We start from the raw sequence: 23,223 nt of genomic DNA, 5'->3' as shown, positions 1-23,223 counted from the left end.
GTTCCCTTGTATCATGGAAAATAAAATTTGATGTCATAACTGCCACGTGTTAATGAGGAATGGCATTTTGTATTTAGGTAATGGAGGTGAGAATTTATTGTGTGACATGACTCCTTATCCTACTAAACTGAACTGAATCACAGTATTAAAAAACTAAATATACTTAAACAATTGGTATGAGACACTTGTGAAAGGAATAATAAATAAGTATATACTTTTAACTAAACAAGTTATAAAGCATTTTAAACTGCACTAAACTTGTACTAAAATAAAAATCATTATCAAAAAATCGTTCGCAGGCTATATATTTTTGATGAAATTAAAAAGCATTGTTAAATAAATTTTTCCTAAAAGTTTTTACTGTAAAACGCATGTGATAGAAAAGTTACATTTTTTGAAGAATGACCCATATATTTTTTTTCACTGTCAAAACTAACTAAACTTAAAATTTTAAATTTAATTTGGAGAAGTTAAAAGCAAAAATTCCATTTATTCAAAAAAAAAAAATCAAAGACTATTAACAGTACAAAATGTTATTATGACTCATGTTTCACCAAAATTAGTAGATAAAATTCAATATTATAGATAATAATTAAAGTAAGAATTAACATTGTTAGTTAAAAGATCACAAAACCATTAAATGCAATAGATAATAATGGGAGGAAAACTATAGTGAACAGCAATCAAAAAAACTTAGATTCATTTACTCAACTAAGCATACCAGTCACTAAACATTATACATACTTCATTGTATTATATAACTTTACCATCATGCTACAACAGTGAAAATATATAATGTGCTGATTTCACAACTATGTTAAAATTATGTAATAGATTTACGATTCTTTTCCAAACATAAAATTTAAAAATTTTACAAGATTTAATCAGAATCAAAGTCAGATTTTAGAGAAGTATTAAAAAGTTAATATACATGCACAAGATTTTCAGATAAAAGATGAACAACTATGTTAAAAAAAAAAAAATCTTAAGGGAGAACAATGATCAAAGCAAAAAAATAAAGCAGTAATAAGTTTTTGAAGTAATATTTCAAAATTTTTTTATTGTTTTTACATAAATTAACAAAGTCAACTTTACTTGAGAAATTTCGGAATTTGTTTTAGAGATGTCTACCACTGCATTTTCAATCTTGCTTTTAAGGTCAGGAATGTCCTTCTCAGTCAAATTATAAGCCTACAAAACAGTCATTGGTAAGTAAATCATTATGAAATGAAATAATCTTCAGAAAAGTCTAGAATTAAAATTAAAACACTTACGAATTCTTTTAGAGGTTTCAGTTCAAGCATTTTATTCAAATTTTTTTCCTTCTCAGCTATCAGTTTGGACTTGTTTTCTAATGCGGTTGGAACATTTTGCAACTTCCTTTGTAGCTAAAAACCAAAAGAAAATGTTAAAAACATGATATTTAAACAAGTAAATATGGTACAGAACCTTTTATGCAGGATCTAGAGAAAAACCAGAAAAATGCTAACTTTTTGCTCATTTTCCCCCTCTCCCCCCTTTTTTTAAAAAAAAAAGCATTCTCGGCAATTTTCGAAAAAATGCGCATTTTTTCCAAACACCTAAAAGAATATGAATGGTTCAATTATAAATAATCTATTACTTGCATAATAATTCGGAAAATTTAAAACAAACATGAACTTCAAAGTTGGAGGGTCATCTTACATACAGGGCAATGGAATATTATTATTGAATGGCAGTTAATTAAAGCCGTTCAAAGCATAGATAACTACACAAAAAGCGCGAAAAACGTTGAATACCAGATTCGCGAATTTTCAGGATAGTTGTCATCGTGGAATCTATAGATTGCTAATTTAAACACTATAATGAGGCTGCAAAAACTTAAAAACTAAATTTCTATTGATATTAATTTAATTCAAAAGCAACAGTTATTGTAATTGAGAATACAAAAAACTTGTACAAGAAAAAAACATGCTCACTAAAACAAACTTGATTCATACAGTAGTATAAAAAAATTGCACAATTTCATTTATAAATATATTTCTTACCCTTCATTTTCTTTGTTTTTCAAATATTATTAAATACTGCAGAGAAATTTTATTATTATTTTTATTACTTATTTATTTTTTGAAGGTTTTATGAATGTTTTCAATTTTTAGACTTTTAAATGGTTTGTTCTTTCATTTAATATTTTTTAATGTTTCAAACTTTAAAATCATTGAGGAACTTTTTTCTTCCGGTACTATTTAAATAGTATTTTAGGTTTTATAAACAACCGGCGAAGAGTGTTTTTTAGCAATCCAAGAGACCGGGAAATTCAGATATCTGAGATAGCTATACTCCTGGACATCCTGCATGATTGGCTCATGCAGGAGCTGGGCAATGTAGAAATTTCTACATTGTGATGCATCTCCAACATTACATCGCAATGTTGCTATGCTTCAAGTTGTAGGTTTTTTTCTTTCTTTTTTTAAGAGCTTTACTTATAATTGCTTGTTTAAATTTTACAAAATATTTTCAACATAAAAAAATAATGTATGCCAGATACTACCAACACATTCTAACATTTGCAAAAATTGTCAAAAAAAAAAATTAAAAGTGCAAGATAACAATAAATATTAGACATGTGTTTTGAGATTTCAATGAATATATTTTTTCAATGCAAAGAAATGTGAGCTTATGGAAACAGCCTCATCGTCTTGCATTTAAAAAGGGGTTCCTCGAAACCCCAAAATACATGTATGCAATCATTGTTGCTATTTTATGCTTTAAGCTTTTTTTTTTTTTTGCTGAATGATTACTAGATAAACTTTGATCATCAAGGTATTTTCCATCAAGAGCTTAAAAAATTGCATTTCCTGCTAGTTTTGGGAAAAGTGAAGGTCTTGATGAGACTTCTACACAGCCCAGAACAATAACTTTGGGGAGGGATTTTTTAATTTGCTGAATTATACACTCAATTGTGCTGAATGATAAATACGAGTGTGAGCACAAACAGGTATCTATTGAGAAGAGACAAAAAACATTATTACTTTTGAAAAAGGTAACTTCACAAAATAGTCTTCAAATTTACTGAATCATCGGAAAAAAATTTGGAATAAGGACATTTTTGGTAAGTTACAAAGAACTCGAACTCCCGCCAGGGTTCCTCAGCTTCCACAGGGTTTTGAAAAATTAAGAGATTAAAACAGCAACGATTGTGGACCGATGTCTGATTATAGGTGCTGGGATTTGTAGTCGATGCAATATCGATGCATTGGTTTAGAGCAGCGGTTCCCAACCTTTTTCTCTTTGCGAACCCCTTGGAACAGGCAAAAAAGTTCGCGAACCCCCTGAATGTTGAAATTAGTAACATGTAAGAAACAATAAAAAAACAGCATGTTTGCTTTCCATTTTTTGCAGCATTTGATTGCAATAAACAAAAATATAATTGTAAAATATCATTAAGTGCAAACATTAATCAAAAGTTAAAACTACATCTACAAGAAAAATTATAAACAAGAAGTTTTATAAACCAACTATTTTTTTAAGCATACTTTAAATTGGGGAAAAAATCCTTAATGCGATATTTGTGGCTGTTTGACGGAACAAAGAAACTGAAAGTTTGGTTCAATGTCTGACAGTTTGAGTCTTAAATCAGGCTCTGCATTCAATCTGCTTCGGTATTTATCTTTGAGATAAGTATAGGAGGAAAATCCTTTCTCGCACAGATATGTTGTACAAAATGGTAATAAAATTCGAATTGCTTTTTTAGACAAAACGGTATAGTCATTTCTTACACTGAGCCAGAAGTCAATTAACGAGAGCACTTTAAAGGTAGTTTTCAATGAATTATCACAGGATAACTCGATGAGCATTTCCTTTTCAGGTAATGTCAGGGTGTTCTCTAAGCATGGATTTCCTTCAAAAGGATTGCATATCCAGTTGTTTGAGAGAGGGACGTTACGCCTATTAGGAAAATACTCGTCAAAAGTTAGTTCAAGATGTTGCAGATGTTCACATACATTTCTTTTAACGCTTTCATCAAGTTTCATTAAGTTTTCTGATAAAAAACTACTAAGAGAAGTGAAACAAGGAAACTCACCCATTTCCAGGCATTGGATCCAGAAATTCAATTTTTTTACCATAGCTTCAATTTTATCATATACAACGAAAATATTAACAACTGCACCTTGCAAGGATAGATTTAATTCATTTAATTTTGAAAAGATGTCAGCTAAATATGCAAGCCTTTGCATCCAAAGAGGATCGAATATGCAAGTGGACAAGTGAAATGGATGATCAACAAAAAATGCTTGGACTTCTGACTTCAATTCAAATAAGCGTGTCAAAATTTTGCCACGGGAAAGCACTCTAACTTCTGTGTGAAGAAGTAAAGTAACATGAAGGCTTCCCAATTCCTCACAAAGCGCGTGAAATAGACGGCAGTTTGTGGCACGTGATTTTATGAAATTTACAATTTTTACCGCATCATTCAAAGTAGCGGATAATTCTGCGGGAATACGCTTACATGCTAATGCTTGTCTATGAATGCAGCAATGAGTCTATTCAATTTTCTCGTTGATCTTCTTTACTCACACCACAAAGCCAACAAATTTTCCTGTCATTGATTTTGCACCATCCGTGCACACACCCTCACACAAAGACCAATCTATTCCATTTTCTTCAAAGTAACTGTTGACCAGTTCGAAAATTGCTTCTCCAGTTGTGTTGGTTTTCAAAGGTTTTGCAAATAGTACATCTTCTTTAATTGTATCGTTAAAAAAATATACCTAACATAGACAAGTAATATTGCAGCGTTTGCTACATCAGTCGACTCATCAAGCTGGATCGCAAAATTATTCTCTTTTATTCTATTCACAAGTTCTTTCTCCACATTACTTGCCAAATCAGTAATTCTGCGTGATACTGTGTTGTTTGATTGCGGAACCAGGTCAATTTTTTTTGCTGACTTTTCTCCCAGCATACATTTAACAATATCTTTAGCACACGGTCCAATTAAATTTTCTGCAATTGTATGTGGCTGTCCAGATCTTGCAATTCTATAACTGACTCGATATGAAGCTTCAAGGGCCATTTTACTATCTTCGTTGGATTCTAACAGGAACGTAGAGACGCTACACTTTTTATTATACTCCAATTTTCTTTTAAAATATTCGATAGGTTTGTCCTTGTGTGTCGGATGCTTTGTTTCGAGGTGTCTTCTCAGAAGTGACGGTTTCAAACTGCTGTTCGCTAGAACTTCGTTGCAGAGAAGACAAAGCGGTCTAGGCTCAGACTCTTCTCCAGTAAAATAAAAGCCCATTTGTAAATAGTCACTGTCATATTTTCGCTTTTTTCCTTTTTTCTCCCCTAGTTCACTTTTCTGTTTAGTCAGGGAGGCGGCAGTTCATTACAGCTATCTATTTCAATATCCTGTGTTGATTCGAAAGTTACTGCTGATGTTGAGGGTTGATAGATTGCCTGCTTGTCCATTTGTCGCTCAACCAAACTACCAGTTTTCAACCATCGATCCATAACAGCAGAAAGTTATTAAATCATAAAAATTACCAACACGATTATAACTTCACAAACAGAGTAGCAAGTTCACGTAGCAAAACCAATTGCGAACAAAATCACTTGTTTTCAAGCATCTCTAAAGTATCTCTAAATACATCTGTTAACAACTATTTCCCCAGAACTATGAGCATGCTGATGTTATATATTTTTGAAAACGAACAGATGGGTAAAATCCAGTAATAAATTTTAAGTTTGGAGCCTTTTGCTGTCATGTCTGCTATTCGATGACTGAATTCGACGGAAATTCCCGAGTTGTATTTCAACCAGATTAGAAATAATACCCCTATGATGCATTGTTTGAGAATTCTTTATTTTTTTCAACATATGTAGACTCCACGCGATGGCGCCTTTTTAAGGTCATCGTGATCCCCGCCACAGCTTAATACAACGTTTCTGCATGGCGCCTCGCAATAAAGAAGGAAGGATATCTCTTTTTGTTGTCTATCGAAAAAAAATGAGAAAATTTCTTTTTAACCAAGATTATAAAACCGCTGAAAGATTTTTTTTTTTTTTTTTTTGAGCTTAATACAAGAGTCTGGCGCGTTTTCAAATTAAAAAAAAATTTAGTAACTGTGTGCAAATTGAATATTTTTTAATTTTTTACCAAATTAGGAAAAATCCGCCATTGCACCGAAATTTTCGCGAACCACCGGTTGGGAACCTCTGGTTTAGAGAAAAATTCTAAACCGGTTCAATGATGGGGGATGTGCACCAGTGTTTTGCGATGTATCGATGCATCGCCCAAGCCTAATTGGTTCTTTACTGTACTACAAAATGTTCAAAAAGCATATACTTACCCCATTCAAATGATTACACTGCCATGTTAGGTAAACGGCAGTATCTGCAGAAATGAGTTTTCGAGATATTTGGAGAAATGTGTGTTGTTGGATTCAATATTAACAATGGGAATATGCTGGAATTAGACGTTTTCTTCACATCTTTTTTTCAGCGGAAACCAAATAAGCGAGCTTGTACAATAAAGATAATGTACATTTGATGACAAAAAAATGAAAAATTTTCTGTTACTACTCTTTACCTGCACACAGCAGTACAAATCAACATATCTTATTCATTAAAAATGAATCATTGACCTACCTTACTTATTAAAGATTCTGCTTCTTCATCCCTTTGGAAATTCCTCGAACATAAAGGACAGCATGGGCGTGGTTTACCTAACTTTTCAACATATTTGTTGTACAAATATAAACTACCAGTCAAAGCACCTTTCTCACTATGAAAATAATCACATTATAAATGCAATCTAACAAACAAGCATTAGTAAACTTTTATTTTTGTCATTTTAAGAAAAGAGTTATGTCCAGGAAGGTCCAAAAGCAACTTCCCCTACATTCGAAGCCTTAGTGGCCTTCTTGCAGGACCAATCAAACCAAAGTTCTAGATATTGTTATTTGAAGGTGTGTGCTAGAGCAGGTGATAATTTTAAACAATGCAGTGCTCACAGTTACATTTACAGTGAATGTATTTCAAAAATTTCCCATTTTTTTCCTTATGCAAATTGACCAATGTATTGAAAAAAGACAAATGCAGTTGGAATGAGTGGCAAGATATGAAAACTAATGGCCATATCTGTAAAGATGTGACAACTTTGAGGCCTAAAACAACATAAAAGAGTATTATTGTTGACGCATTTTGCATAACTCACAAGGTTAAACAATAGTAGAAAGACCAATCACAGAACACCATGTGTAAAGCATTGCTTGTGGAAAAAAATCTTTGAAATGCAGTGTGAGAAGAGTGCTTCTTCAGTTCGATACTTGAATTTGACAACGAATAATTTTCCTCACATGACAAAAGTGCTTTATCGCCATTTGTGGCATTTCAATAAGCTGACCAATTTGCAAAAGAATAATGGGTGATGCCTTTTGAAAATATTGAAATTCGTTCACTGTAACTGTGACTGTGAGCACTGACTTGTTTAAAATCACCGCAATCTTGATCGAAAACCTTTAAACAACCGTACATAAAATTTTGGCTTGATTGGTTCAGTGAATAGGACACAAGGGTTTTGTATATAGGGAAAGTAACTTTTGGATCACTCTGTAGTTTGAAGATACGCTGAAATATTTCAATATAGTGCAGCAATTTTGTATGAAAATTGCCGAGAAACTGCTAAAGTATCAGACAATATAAAAGTAAGAATGGAAATGGAAAGGGAAACATTAAAATACAGGGGTCTGTCCAGGATTTTTCACAGGGTCCGTTTTTTGTGAAAAATCAAATAATTTTGTGAAAAATGAATTAATTTTGTGAAAAATCAAAATATATCGCAAAAAAAAAAAAAAAAATTTAAAAAAAAATCTTAAAACGAAATTTTAGAATTTAGAGATGGCACAAACTGCATCATTTAAACTTAAAGTTGAGTGTTTTCCTCTTCTATATCAAGAATATCATGCTGGAGTATTTTTCTAGTAATTGGCGGGGGGGGGGGGGGGGGGCATCGCTCCTCTCAAGTATCAATATTTATCTACCATTCTACATTATGTTGACCCCTTCAGACATGGTGTCCAGTATACCGGACATACACTTTAAACAGCTGCTAATCATTTAATAATTGATTTAATTAGTTGATTTTTTTGTAGTGGAATCTTTACATTCTACTTATTTTAAACTGTGAAATAATTTTTCGTTTTGGGATTGACAACACTGACATATAAGACGTCAGAGTGGCTCATTTTTCCAACCATGGATTTTCATCTGACAAGCGAGGTTTTCTTCCTGATTTTTTAAAAAATATATAATCTTTAATTAATCGTATCAAACGCTTATATTATGTTTTAAAATTGTTTGTAGAACATTTTGTAATGAAGTTTGTTCGGTATTTTATCGTTTTTGTACATAAAATATTGATTTCAAAAATATAAGTCCAGAATACTGGACATGCCATAACTCTTATAATTTTTCTCCTACAAACTCAAAATTTTGATACCCTTTACCATAGTACACTGTGTACTAAATATCAACAGTTTTGGTCCAATACTTCATAATTCCGACTGAAGGGGTTAAATTATACTAGAAATATTTCTGTACAGTATTTAAAATCATTGTAACAAAAAAAAAAAAGAAAAAGAAAAAAAATCAGACAAGGGGGTTCAGCATTTAACTTTTTGACCCAAGACACTCTTAAAAAGCACAGAATTTCGTTTAAAACTTATAAATTCCCTGATTTTAACAAAATAAAAATAGATTTTAATTGTTTACTTCTTAACAAAGCATACTAAACATCAAAAATTCGAAAAATCGGATTCCCATAGCGGATGCAAAGAGATCGCAATTCTCAAAGTGAAGGCATCAAAAATATAAAAAGGCTTGTACAAGAAATATTTTTGATAAAATTATTTTAAAATTGCATTTTAGAGTCCTATGATAAGCATATCATTAATATCTGTGGACACAGTTGAAGCAAAAGGAAAAAAAATTAAACCATCGATTCAGCATTTTAATTTTTGACTCATAAAAGAAAATAGAATTTTGTTGAAAAAAACTTGAAATGAGAGTTCTAACGAAAATAAAGAGACTTTTCATTTATTTGCATCCTGATAAAGCAAAGTTAGCTTGAAAAAAAAGAACAAGATATGATTCTCATATCAGATGTTAAAAGATTGCATTTTTCAAAATGCAGACCATCTAAAGAAAAAAAAAAGGGTATTTAAAAGCGTTTATTTAAAGTTAATCATCCTTGTTAGCATCGAAAATATAATTTTCTCCCAAAATAACAGTTAAACATCGCACCTCATCGTTAAAAACGCAAATATTGACAAGCTGGTAAAAAGATGAGAATATTTTCTAATCAAGTCATTATAAAGGTTCAACGCCAGACATGCTAAATGGTGATAATTTTGAAGTTATTAACCCTATCTGAAGTGATCATATTTTTCTCCACCCTTACTATCCCTTTGCAGTTCTAAGTTCATTTTGCTGATATATATTATTATTATTGTTGTTTATTAAATCATGAGTGGGGAGAAAAGTACTTACCAACGCCTTTTCAGAAAAGTTTACAACAACACCGCTGCTAATTAGCTGTGATAAAACAAACAAACAAAATTATTTAAAACCAAACTTATTTTCAGGCAGCTTAATTTCTTTCCAAGAAACAAACAACAGCCATTATATTTATTTGGCAGTAGCAATTATTTATCCTTTGCAGGACCATCGCAAGAATGGCAATTTTTTTTTATTTTATTTTTTTTGCAAAATTAGCAGATTTTGTATAAACTGATCCCTCTAATTTGACTTCAAAAAAGGTTCCAAAAATTATCGGTTTTACACATAGAAATAGGCCTTATTATGCTTTCAGATTTGCTCTTTCAATAAACAATTGGTGAAAGATCCGATCTTGTTTATCAGAATTTTGTGAAGGGTCCGTTTTGTTTGATCGGGATTTTGTGAAAGGTCCGTCTTGGTTGATCGGATTTTTGTGAAGGGTCCGTTAACGGACCCAAATATCCTCTGGCCAGACCCCTGAAATATATAACAGTTAAAAAAATGAAAAGGCATTTTACGTTACGGAAGACAATTTTAGAAAATCAAAATGGAAAGCAAAATATCATTCTTTGTTCACATTTAAACATCAAAATAACTGCTACAAACACAGTACAAAAGGGTTTCTTTACAGCATTTTCATTTAGATAACACAGAAACAGAAGGGTTTTTTCATTGGTTATACTAGAATTTTACTAGTAACTGATTAATGTACATGAATTCAATGTCAACGCAGTGTGTGAAGCAAAATTATGGCACTAATTAGTTGGCATTAAAGCCTAATTTCAACACAACTTAATACATTAAAGTCTCCAACTTTACACATATTTACTACATAAATAGAGATTTATTCTTCAAAAAGCTATTTCCTCTGATGATGAAATTATGATTTCAAATAATTTGAAAGAAATACAAACTGTGGTACATCCATCATTCAGAATTTCAGTACCAAGGAGAAACATTTTCCTTAATCGAAAAAATAATTTTTATGTTAGAAAATACTTCAAAATTTCAACAAAAAAATAAATAAGTTTTCATAAAATGCATGTATTTTAAAAACTTCAAAAACTCTTTTTGAACTTACTCTTGTAGCTCTTTTATCTGACTTTTCAAATTGTCAACCCCACAGTCAAAATCTTGACTTCCACAAACATCAAAAATTTTTGTTTGATATTCTGATAAGGTTTTTTCTTTCGCCTGTAAGTTACTCCTATAATTAGTTAATAAAAAAATTTATCAGCAATTTTATTCAAAAAAGATAAATCGTAAGGTATTCAGAGATAAAGTAATTATTTTTAACGCAGCAACAGAAGAAGTAGAACTCATTCAAAACCTAGTAACCTGGCGAATGACCCTGTGGACTGATGCCCATAGCTGCCAACATGCCAGCTTAAAAAATCTTACAATGTGCAAAGTGACTTTATTTCTACCCTTTTTTGACCGTCATACAGTAAAGTATTAAAATTTAAAGTATTATAATATTTTCAAATCCTTACATTGACCTGATCTGTGCTTTTAAAAGCAAAAAAAAAAAAAACAAATTTAAACATAAGTAAATAAATAAAATTTTATTGAAAATTGCCAAATTGCCAAATTAAAACAAGATTTTGAAAAAAAGTCGCCAAATTTGTCATCAAGTTGGTGACAAAACTTGGCGATCAAAAGCTGGCGATATATCGCCAAGTGCCTCCCAAATTATAACATCACTTGAGTTTGCATCGAAATTAACAATGATTTAACCCAAAAAAGGTGTAAAAGCCTCTTTTGAAACATCCGAATACAACCAAAAGGGGAGGTGCACAACTAGATCCCACTAAGCGTCTACTTACAAATTTTCAACTTTCTGGGACACACCGTTCTTGAGTTATCTGAGATACATACGCACAATATACATACGTATGTACATATGGACGTCACGAGAAAACTCATTGTAATTAACTCGGGGATTGTCAAAATGGATATTTTGGGTATCTATACATTCTTAGGCACATATTCATGTGTGGTTAGGTTGAAAAAAAACTCAATATTCATTCGGAGACGAGCAAAATGGAAATTAAGGCCGATTTTTGAGTGAATACTTCCTTTTTTGTAAAAGGAAATAAAAATTAAGCTTCAATCAACTAATTTAAATCCCCACGACTCTGATATATAGCTTTATTTATTTATTTTTTTTTTGTAATATATTTTCAAGTCTTAGCATATCATTTTAATTATGACTTAATCCACATTTAATGAATGGAATGTAAAAGTACTGGGAAAAATTCAATTTATATTTATAATTTTCTAAGCAAAAAATTATGACAAAAAAGGAAACTGATAAAAATTCATGCAAAATAAGTATTAATATTTACTCAAATTGGTTCCTTATAATCATAACCAATTTGTTAATTGCAATAGAAGACAAAACTATCATAAGGAGAGTTCATTAAATTTTTACTTTAAATATTGCTTGCAATTGTTCAGAGAATAAATAAGCACTTACTCATGGTATTTTTTCGTAGTTTCTAAAGAGGACAACTGGGAGCGTTTCTTTTCAATATCTTTATTGGTTGCTTGAACTTTAGTATTCAGTTTACTGAAGAAAAAAATAATAAGACACCTGTGATTAGCCAAGATAAGACACAGGCTATAGCATTAAACAAAGCTTTTTCTAATTGCATAAAATGGTTAAGAGATTTAGTTTTAATCATTAAATTTAATAATTGAAATAGTCATATTAAAATCAACCTGCTACTCACTTAACTAAATTCGATATTTTTTCATGGATGTCATGTTCAGGCATTTCATGCAGTAAATGTTCAATAGTTTCTTTGTGCCTATGAATTCTAGAACAAAAATAAAACATTTTTCTTCAAACAGTAATTAAATCCGAGTAGAAAACATAATTGTTCAATTAATATGTAAAAATAAGAATGAGGCATTTTCTTTGAGCAAATGCTGACTTACATTTTACTTACAGCATCTTGTTTAGAAGAAATATCTCTATTTACTAGGTCAATATCATTACGAACTTTGCTTTCCTTCAATAACTGATTCACTTCTTGGCTGAAATAGATAAAAAACAAAATGTTAATAATTATTTCAAATGAACAATATATAGTGCAGACCTGTAATATAAAAAAATTAGTTAACACTTTAGTAGAAAATAATTTCTTGAAGATCAGATTTTATCCTCACATTAGTTCTTGTATTCAGCTAGTACAGGGTTGCTATTTAATTCCGGAGGAAAAATTATTTGTTTTCCTTGTATGAATATGCAGCATTATAAACGAGTGAACAATTTGAAAAATAATATTCATTCCTGACAGGGGGGGGGAACAAATAAATAAATGACAGGAAAAAAAAGAATACATTATAACCAAAATAATTGCATGGTGATTGAATTTATTTGACTTTTTACTAAAAAAAAAGACTTATCTTTAACAATCATTACTTAGACTTTAAAAGACAAAAAAAAAAAAAATGCAAAAATTAAGCAGAACAATAAATTCTGATCAGTAACTTTATGCCCTCAAAACTAAATTAGCATAAAATTCAAGCTGTACGCCAAATAAAACATTAAATAATTTTTGCTTTTATGATAGACATCATTTCAATATTCGCTGAATAAAAAATAAATAAATGAACTTAACGTAAAAGAAATTTAAAGTAATTTTATTTTTTTTTTTCTTTGTAGTTTATATGCTTGAGCGTTGATTTATGCAACTTCAACTTAAAAAAAATATTATTACTCCCTGTTTTTTAGAGGTTTTTAGGGAAATTTAAAACTTCAACGCATTTTCGTTTTTTGGTTGATTTTTGAATTTCCTGTATTTTCTGTGTTTCGTCAGGTTTTCATGTGGTGTGACAACCCTGTAGTAGCAATATTCCGAGCCTATGAGAGCTTTGATGCTCCAGCTAGCACATTTTTTACCCATCTTTTTCTGTTTATCACAGCAAAAATATTGATAAATTTAAAATGTATACAATACAAGATTGTTACGAACCACAATTTTCAAAAGCTCAGTTTCATTAATATTTTTTAGAAACGGACCTTCAGTTTTCAGACCCACCTTACATATATTTTACTATTAGTTGAGACCATTGAGCTGTAACACTAAAAGGAGAGCGAACTAATAGGTCCGTTTTTTGCCCAAGAGAGTATGGCAAAAGAATCACATTTTTAACATTTAAACTCAAGTTTTATCCTGTAAAGCCTTTTGCCATGCAATTTTCAAATCCTTATGTTCAAATCGTTGTGGCAAAAGAAGCGGTATTTTGACATTAAACAAGATGTTTTATCACGCAATTGGTTTTGCCATACTCGCTCGAAAATTCAGACCGTGAGCCTCAGTGTAGAAGAATGGGAAGTTATCTCTCCTCTAAGTGCTATAGCTCAATGGTTGAGACAGAACCATTTTCATCTTTAAAGTAAATTTTCTATAACTAATAACGTTATTTACAAAAATGAAAAGCAGAGTAACATTGAGAAAAAAAAAATCACTAAAGATTTTAAAATTCTTAACCCTTAACAGGGGAGGTGCGGTCTCACAGACCGCTCAAAAGTTCATCTGATCACCCCTATTTTATTTTCAGTCCGATTGAATGGTTTTACCCGATAGCTTTTTGTTTTGTGACCTTGAACATCCCCCTTGCTTATCAGTATCTTTAGGCAAGTGCATCTGGTTTAAAATTCATTGCATTCTGTAGAAGCGGTCTATAAGACTGCACTACCTCTTCAGTGTTACAATTTTTGGCTGTAGTAGACATGGCTCTTAATGTTAGATACGCAGATATAGGTTCATTTATTTTATCTGCGTTATGCGGAAAAGATGCAAAATATTCTAGATGAGGTTGAGATGTGCCTGAAATGTTTACAAAAGTTACGTAATGATGTTCAAGAGACAATGAAGGCTGAATTATTCCTCGAAATACCACGCGAAATACTAATAGTTAAAGGGGTGTCAAAATTTTCTCCTAACACGTCATAATCAATTTTCTGGTACTAAAATGTTCTGAATATATTAAACAACTAAAATAAAATCAATAATAAATTCATTTTTATTACAAGTATTTAGTTATTTACCGCAGCATATGATTTTTTTGAAAAGTCTTAAGACTAGCAAAATTTCCTCAGAAAAGGCTTATTTTGATTTTAAATTCAAAAATATTTTTCCCCCATGCTAATAAGAGTTCAAAGAACATCTCGGCAAAATTACAGAAATGTATCTTAATTACACGATTTTTTAAAAATTCATAAATAGAGCGGTCTTTGAGACCTCACATCCCATTACATCCTACTTTTTCACCTCCACTGCTACAGGTTAATTAACGGGGTTTGATCTTTCTTTATTTTTGATCAAATGCATATATATAAAAAGGGCAAGAAACTTTACCTCAAAGCACTTAACTGCAATTCCATTTCAGCTTTCCTTTTCTGTTTTGAGGACAACTGCTCTCTCAAGTCTTCCAGATTAACGCTACCTTCCAGACTTTTTAATTCTCCCTCCTGCCAGACACACAAAGTTTAGTCAGAAAAAATTAATTATTAATAGTAAAAGTATTTTCATACAATTTAAGACACACAGAATAATTTGAATAAACAATAACACATAAAACTCAACCCTTTACAAAAAAAAATCATTAAAACTAGAACAGCAAGAGAGCAAATGACTGTGAGGTAAAAAAGTGAGGTGCTATGCTTATTTATTACACACTAGCTGCATTGCACGACTTTGCACAGTCTACTTTGAAAATATAAGTTATATCAAGTGATGCATATTCAACAATCAGGCTTCAATTAGAGAAAAAAAATAATGTAAAATTTCCAGTCAAAATAATCATTCTTAAAGAAAATGGCAAATCAAAAATTTCCGAATAAATTAAGCACAGTCCTCCATAAATAGAACTAGAATCCTTGATCATCTTCTGCTGGTAGTACAAAAAAAGAAAGATAAATTGCCAAATTATAATCAAAAGGGGAAATTTTTACCAAAAAGAAAACAAAATTGTATTTAGTCACAGTTGAGGGGAAAAAAAGTGGCAACCTTCTGAATGGTTTTATTTATGTTAATTTAAAATGAGGTTGTGCAAACAATTTTCTGATTTGAAAATGCTGTTCCATTTTAGGCTTAAAAATGCTTATAACTACTCTTCTGGTGATTTTACAGCCTTTTTTTTTAAAAATTTGAAGGAATTAAATGTACTCTAGGAGTATTTATTGCGGGCTTTCAAATAGCACTAAAATAGAACTGGTCGGATAATTATTTCGGGTAGAAAGAGCCATTTAATGCCATTTTCAGGCACTAAAATTAAAATTTGAATGGTTGGGTACTTTTTTGGTGTTTGAAAACCCCCCTATGTTCCTTCTCATGTGCCCAAGTACCTCCCTGCCAAATTTGGTTGAGATCCAACGTAAACTGTGGATTTGTATAGAGAACATACACACATACATATAAGTATAAAGACATAAATATTCTTTGTTTTATTGAAATTTTTAGGGCTGGGCAATGTATGAATTTCTACATCATGATGCATTGCCAACCTCATATCGCAATGTAGTTCAAGCAGTTTAGGGGGCAACCATAGAGGGCGGCTCCAGGGCTGTGCAGTTCGGGTGACCACACAAGGCCCTGAGCTGACTTGTATTTAAAAAATTTATTCCTCATTTTGTACATGCTTTTAGAACAAGTTTGACCTAGTTGAAAGCTCTGTTGGTCGTGGGAATCCATTATAAATGCAAAACAAGGATGAACAGAGTCTGTCGAGAGCCAGCAGGCCCCCTTCACCTATTTCTATTTCGTGCAGTAGATGTTGCAGATACAGAGGAGAGTCAAGCGAGAATATAAAGCTGCTACAGCTAAATACCGGAGTAGCTAGAAATTTAATTTTCACATTTTACTTCAGCTTGTAAATGCAGCTGTCCCATTCCTCCTGATCCCCCATCCCCTACCTCACTTGTCTCGAAATTAACGTATTGTTGTTAGCAGGCCTGGATTTACATTAAAAGCTAAGCAAGTTTTAGCTTAGAAACCCAGCTTTGTTGGGGGGGGGGGGGCTCCAACTCCTGGAAAAACTACATGATTCATTCCTAAAAAAAAAGTTTGAAAAAAACTTTCATTTTCAAGTGCTTGAAAACCTTGCACATTTGCGAAATGTAGTTACAAACCTTGAATTTTCAAATTTCTAACGAATGGTGAAGGGAAGGGGTGAAGACCAAACTGTGCCGAGTTCAGCTTCTTGTTACTTGCGGCATCAAAAATGTATAATCATGGTTCTCACATTTCTGTAACACATAGCTTAAGATATTTTTTTGTGATTCACATGTTTCATATCTTGTTAATTATTTAATTCCTAATTCAGTATTTTGGAAGTTCTTTTGTTACTGCTTGCTTTTATCTTAATTCTACTGCATACTGTTAACCTGTTTAGCACAAGAAACAAGTATTGCTTTACCTCTATTCTTTTACCTTTTCCACACTACTAGTTGTGATAATGCATATCACATTTTTTACCCATTTATATTCTTCCCATGTTTTCGGCCATTTTAATCGTTTTCTTCCCCCATTTTGTTGTTTTTTATTTTCTTGTGCATTCCACGTTTTCCCAGTGTTCCCCGTTAAATTTCCCGCACTTTAGGATATCAAATATATGACTTATTCACTTTTCCCATTGTTTAGCTTTTTGTCAATTTTTCAAGCGTCGATCCGATTTTTTGCATCTTCTTGTCGGCCATTAAAATGGTGTAGCGTCCCCTTCCCTTCGTTGTTTGGGCGCCAAACGCACTCATTGGTTCCCGCGCATCGCCGCTTACCCAGATCTGATTGATCATTTGCCGATTCATTTTTCCACCACATTTCACTCTGCTTGCTGCTTCCAGTGCAACCGGACGTGCTTCTCGAGGCTCCGTTTTCTCTCCGATGATGGCGAAAGAGATGGAATTGTGCACAGCGTCCGTTGACGTCCGTGGCTTTCTGCCTGATGTTTAAAGACCGCAGAATGTGGTGAAGATTTCCTTTTTTATTCCAAAATGCATTTAACCAAGATAATTATAATTATATAAGCTTCAGTGCAACTAGTGATGGAGCATAGGCAATGCATCACCTGTGTGTGTGATGGCGTCCGATGGCGGCACGCCGAATGTACCGGAATCGAGCCCTTAATTAACTACCCTTTTGATGATCAACATAGCATAAGGTGACGACATGGATCCGCAATTACCCCGAAATTACCCTAATTCATTTTTAATCGTGTGAGGATCTCAACATTGTCACCATGGAGATTACCAGCCAGCGCCTTTTTTTTTTTTTTTTTTCTCAACGTACACTGGCCTGCAACTGACATTTTTGATCATGATCCATCCATGAATTACACCCCACCATCTTCATAGTGAACTGTCCGTCCTCCATCCATTTTTATTTGAATATTTCACCACCATCCGAATGAACTCGTTTCTTTTTTTTTTTTGTATCTTTAACGAACTGTTTTGCAAACCCCAGCTCCGCTTTTTTTGAACTCTTAAGTCTGTATTCCTCGCATTTGTGTTTTTTTTTTACCAAGTGAGAAATGTTCTGGTGATCACCATGCCAAATTCCTGTCTTTGTGTCTGCTCTGAAGTTTAACATAAAATAAAGAATGTACGGTAATGAATTTTGTCCTTACTATCGTCTACAAACACGCAACCAGGGGTAAGTCTTTTAAATTTTGTTCTTTGGCATTCAAGGCAGTCGTTGATCTGAGGTTATGCGCGGCTGCGATGCTTCTACTTCCACGGCCTAAAATCGTTATCTTTTTGGTTTTCGAATAACTTTGCAAAATTAATCGCGCGCATCGTGACACTAGTATTTGAAAAAATATTGTTGTAAGAAGAAACCTACAGTATTTGGAAAAAAAAACTTAAAAGCTTAAAACAGAAATTTCTTACAAGTTTAGAAAAATTCAGCAAAATGATACAATCAAGTACTAAAATGTGGAAACTGGAAGATGCAAATGAAACAAACGCTTTAAATAAATTTAACTGTTCTAGAGTCCCTTAAAAAGTGCTTCAGTTTTATTTCTTATCTAGGGTAAACTCTAAATTGTTTGAATGCCAAGGATATTCCTCTCTCGTTATGTATCTTCTAAATCTTCTCACCGTTTCTTTTAAGAGTTTATTGCATGTTTTACTAGTAATCATTTTGTTAGTCTTTGGGTTTGGGAGATGATCAAAAATCAACTTTACAAAAGCCAATGTGAGCAAGTGACAATGAGCTGTCTTTTCTCATCTCTCTGTCAATCAATGTCTACAATTTGTCGAACCAAAGAAAAATTCTTATTTTAGATTTTCTTCATTTGAAAAAGAGTCTAAAATTTTTAAAAGCTTTGGTTAGTTTTTGAACAATGCTTTACTCTATCAAAACATCTTCAATCTGCTAACCTTAACTTTTGGACTGTTCAAGCTTCAGTTTAAGCTACAATTGAAATTATTAATAAAGGTAACGTGGATGTATACATATTTCAACCAAGCGTGAATATTTTCAAAAAAATTCTTGCTCCAAGAGAATTTCAAAAAGGTGCAAAAAATATTCAAATGAATTTAGAAGGCATGACCAAAATGCACATGATGATGTAAAGTCAAACATTGATTTAACATATTGTATGTAGATTCAGTTTCTAAAGAAATTTACACATGATTTGATGATAAATATTTTCCTGTATTGTTGGCTCTATATTATCTAGATTAGATGTTGAAAACAAAAAATAAATTGTTTAAATTATGAGTCAAATTTATAGCATGAGGCAAGAAGAATTGTTTAGAGACTAGCCTAAAATAGACTATTCAATGCTGAAAAATGAAGATCAAATTTTTTTAAGTTCCCCGGGCGGTTTTGAAACGCAAGATGTGAAAGGTGGGTTTTCATATGTAACTTTGTAACTTCAATTATTTGTCACCCATTCCAATCAGTTCAGCTCGTAAAGAAAAATCATTTTTGTGTTTCAGGAGGTTAAATTATTTTCGAAGCACAATGTGGGAAAAAAAACTTTGCTGAAAAAAGAGCATGAGCAGGTTACTAAAAGGGCATTGCTGGATTAGCAACAAGATTTCCTGTTCAGCCGTATTTTGAAAATCAAGCATCAAAACTTTATTAAAAAGTGAAAACTGTAGTACCAAAACACTTTGTATGATAACATATTATGAAACACTATAAATTTTGTCATAAAATTTAAATTGTTTTTGAACACTTGTTTTTATTGATTCTAATTCCATATCATGATTACTTGTTCTTAGCCAGTATGTGTTTTGGTTCCATACTGAGGTAATTCATATTTAAGAAACTCGATCCCCCCTCCCCAAATGAAATGCTGCCCCCCCCCCCCCATTGACCAAAGAGTTCCCTTTCGGAAATGACAACCTCCAAAACCAGAAGCTGGACTTACCCTTGGCTATATATAAACATTGCTATAAACAAACCTTCTTGTTTCAACCAAAATGAGTGATGTCAAACACTTCTTGTTCTCCCACTTCACAAATTATCAAAATATAACGAAATCTCCTTCCCTCTAAACTGACCTACATAACGTATATGATAATATAATGAATGTCGTTTGCAGAAAATTTTTAAGAATTGCAAGCAAATTTGCCTTTTTTTTTAGAAGTTATTTAACCAAGTTTTCTTTCTGTAGCATTTCTTGATTCTACTGATTGTGTGGCAAAGCTTCTGTTCTAAATGAATGAAAGGAACAAAATAAAAGAAAGGGGGGTTCAATCGAACCAAGCACTGCAACCAGAGGTCTATTGTACTAGTCCCCAAACAGAAGTCTTAAAACAAACCAGCAGCTGAAATAAAATTCAGCAAACACCCAACAGGAATATTATGAATCTCTTACGTTTCAAGCGAAGGATGACCTAGGTGTTCAAACCTATAGGCAGAAAACACTTTGCAATCACACAGGGTGTGAGTAATAGCTTCCTTATTAAAGAGGCAACCTCTGCAAATTGGATCATTACTGATACCCATTATAGTACGGTGCCACTTTAAGGTGCAAATACCAGTAAGAAGACCAAAAACCTTCCCAATACTATTTTTGTTAAGAAGCCTTATGTACTTTTGGCATGTTATTTCCAGAGATAATCAGGTCTGTCCTCCTTAAAAGGATGACAAGCTGAATAAGTTCTATGTCATCGCGAGATAACTTCTCGACAGGATGGTTTCTCTCACAACAGCCATCTTAAACATACTCACTGCTTGAGCATAGATAGGATTGTGGCTGATTTTTCCATACTCATTGAAGTACAGCAGTTTGTGCAGAGGAAGGAATTGAAATCTCCGACTGAAGACATTTGGTTTCTCCTCCTTCTCAGGAATGGTTGGCCCAGTGGCTTTTGTCTCCCATACCTGCCTCTTCCTCTCTAGCCTGCGCCAGCACCTATTGCATTTTTGTGCACAAATGCATACTGCCTGTCTCCCTACTGCAGAATCTGTGAGTTGCAGACATACACCCTCACCCCCTCAGTCGGTGGCTTGCAGACTTGCATCCTCACCTCTTCCAGCAGCAAGGTTGCTGGTTCTCTCCTTCAAACCAGTAACCAGCTCCATAGGAGCTGGAAACTGGGAGGTGGTAAAAGTTCTACACCCACAAAACCACCCTGTACGAGCATGGGCGCCCATAAGCAAAATTGTAAGGGGGGCTCAGAAATTTTAACCATGGTTTAGCAGGATATTTTCCCCATGGAGGCAGATTTCAAGACAAATTAGAGTCATTAAAATTTGACATTTTCAATTATTTATTCATTAATGACTGGAGAAGAAATATTTTTATATTTTTGCAAAGAAAGAAGCACTAAAAGCAAGAAAGTTCTAACTTCCAAGGAGGGGCTCGAGCCCCCCCCCCTTGCCCCCCTAAATGGGCGCCCTTGTGTACGAGTGCAAGGCTAATAACAACGAGGTTTCGCCCAGTTTCTTGAGAGGACCCTTTAGATATCATACAACCCAGATGCCATCCATCCATCAGCAGAGCCTCATACCTTAGATTGGGTACCCATTTTAAGGGCAGTTCACTTATCAGCTGTCTGTCCTGTCCATCCCGTTTTTTGACATGACAGACTGCCAACGAAAGCAGAATAGCATTCACATACGGTCGCCGCCATCAATCACCTAACTGAATTCACCCACCAGAGAGAAGAGTGCGCTGCTTGGCGGAAACCAATGAAATGTCGTTCTACTTTTGACGGCCGTCAGCTGTCAAGGTTCTTCTAATCGAAACTGGTCCCGTCCAAGATGGCTTCCTGTCATGGCAACAAAGAAAACCTGTTCTGTGAGGAAAAAAACATGATGAACGTAATGGACAGCCGATATGTGAACAGGCCCTTAGTCCCCTTTTACAACACTCATGGACTAAGTTGGGTCTATTCTGCCCAGGCCACCATATGGACAAATTTTTTATTAATCATATTTTAGTTATTATGTGAATTTCATATGTTAATCATAGTGGTACGTCACTTGCATACAGCTTACATTGTTTTCTACTAGGCAACATAAGACGGCAGGTGTGCAGCATTTTTTCTTTTTGCAGAAAATTAGATATTATTCAAGTTCCCAGATAGTTTTACAATTTATTTAATATTAAAGCGTGAAATCATTAGGAGATGACCACTAAGACGTTTGAAGTTATCTGATTTCAAAAAGGCACAAAACCTTTGGGTTTTTTTTTTTCTCAGGAAAAGATTTTTATGCATAACACTGCTAAAAAAACAAAACTGAAAAAAATCCTATCCTTTTGTTGGATGTTTTTATATCCATAAGTTTATATCTTTTGGCACTGAACCATTGTAGTGTCAAGAAACACAAAACTGCAATTTTTTGTAAAGGAAGCCATTTTAGCAAACGCAAATATTTATAAGTTTCTTTCAATGCACAAATTTTAAGACATTAATGATTGACAAAAATATTGTTTTCATTTTTAAACCTATTAGAAACAGTGAGATTGTGGGGGGAGGGGGAAACAGCATATTATGAAAAAAATGTGCATTTCATACCGCTTCTTTGAGATCTTCTTCCAAATCATCTTGCCGAGAAGCTAAAGAATCCAAGTGTGATAATTCTGCATTAATATTACGAATAGCAGTTTTGTTCTTTGCCTAAAATAAAATGAGACTTCAGAGATAAAATAGTTTTAAAATTTAGAAATGCTACAGATATCAAATACATGAATGAATGGAAGAATGACTGCCCAATTAATTTCCTTTTATATTATGTTCCTAAATAAAGCCTGTAAATATTTAAAATCTAATGTTATTGCAGAACTGTTAAACATGCAGCATACCTTACATAACGGACTGACTAAACTTCCAAATAAATTTAAACTTGCAGTACAGTCTAAGATAAATTAAAGGGGGGGGGGAAGCCCTAAGCATCTAAAAAAAGCCCTAAGCAGTCTAAGATAAATTAAAGAGGGAAAAAACGCCCTAAGCATTTAGTCCCTGGTATTAATTTGATGGCATCTTGAATTCAAAGTATGTTTCGGGCAATCAAGAATTGTGATATTGTCGGATCAGAGCAACAGTAGGATGTCTTAGTGCTATTACTGGGATTAGATGTTTTACTGTTGCTCTGAGGCGATATGACCCTACTTGTTGGATTTATTCCTACAAACAGCTACAATTCTAATTGTGAGAAACATAATTTGAATTCTGGACTCAAAATTATAATTAATGCTGAAGGCTGG

At 32.9% G+C, this 23,223-nt stretch overlaps 1 protein-coding gene across 1 annotated transcript in view; it reads right to left on the bottom strand.

The window, feature by feature from the left end:
* Positions 1–23,223, bottom strand: part of LOC129227341 (DNA repair protein RAD50-like) — a 101,592-nt gene that overhangs the window by 43,394 nt on the left and 34,975 nt on the right. The window contains 9 exon segments of the mRNA XM_054861885.1: positions 1,096–1,191; positions 1,275–1,388; positions 6,634–6,769; positions 10,625–10,750; positions 12,023–12,115; positions 12,279–12,365; positions 12,487–12,585; positions 14,916–15,028; positions 22,535–22,636. Coding sequence (XP_054717860.1) covers positions 1,096–1,191; positions 1,275–1,388; positions 6,634–6,769; positions 10,625–10,750; positions 12,023–12,115; positions 12,279–12,365; positions 12,487–12,585; positions 14,916–15,028; positions 22,535–22,636 — 966 coding nt within the window.

Source organism: Uloborus diversus, chromosome 8, assembly GCF_026930045.1.
Source record: "Uloborus diversus isolate 005 chromosome 8, Udiv.v.3.1, whole genome shotgun sequence".
NCBI classification, from domain to species: Eukaryota; Metazoa; Arthropoda; class Arachnida; order Araneae; family Uloboridae; genus Uloborus; species Uloborus diversus.
This window is presented reverse-complemented; position numbering and strand designations above follow the sequence as displayed.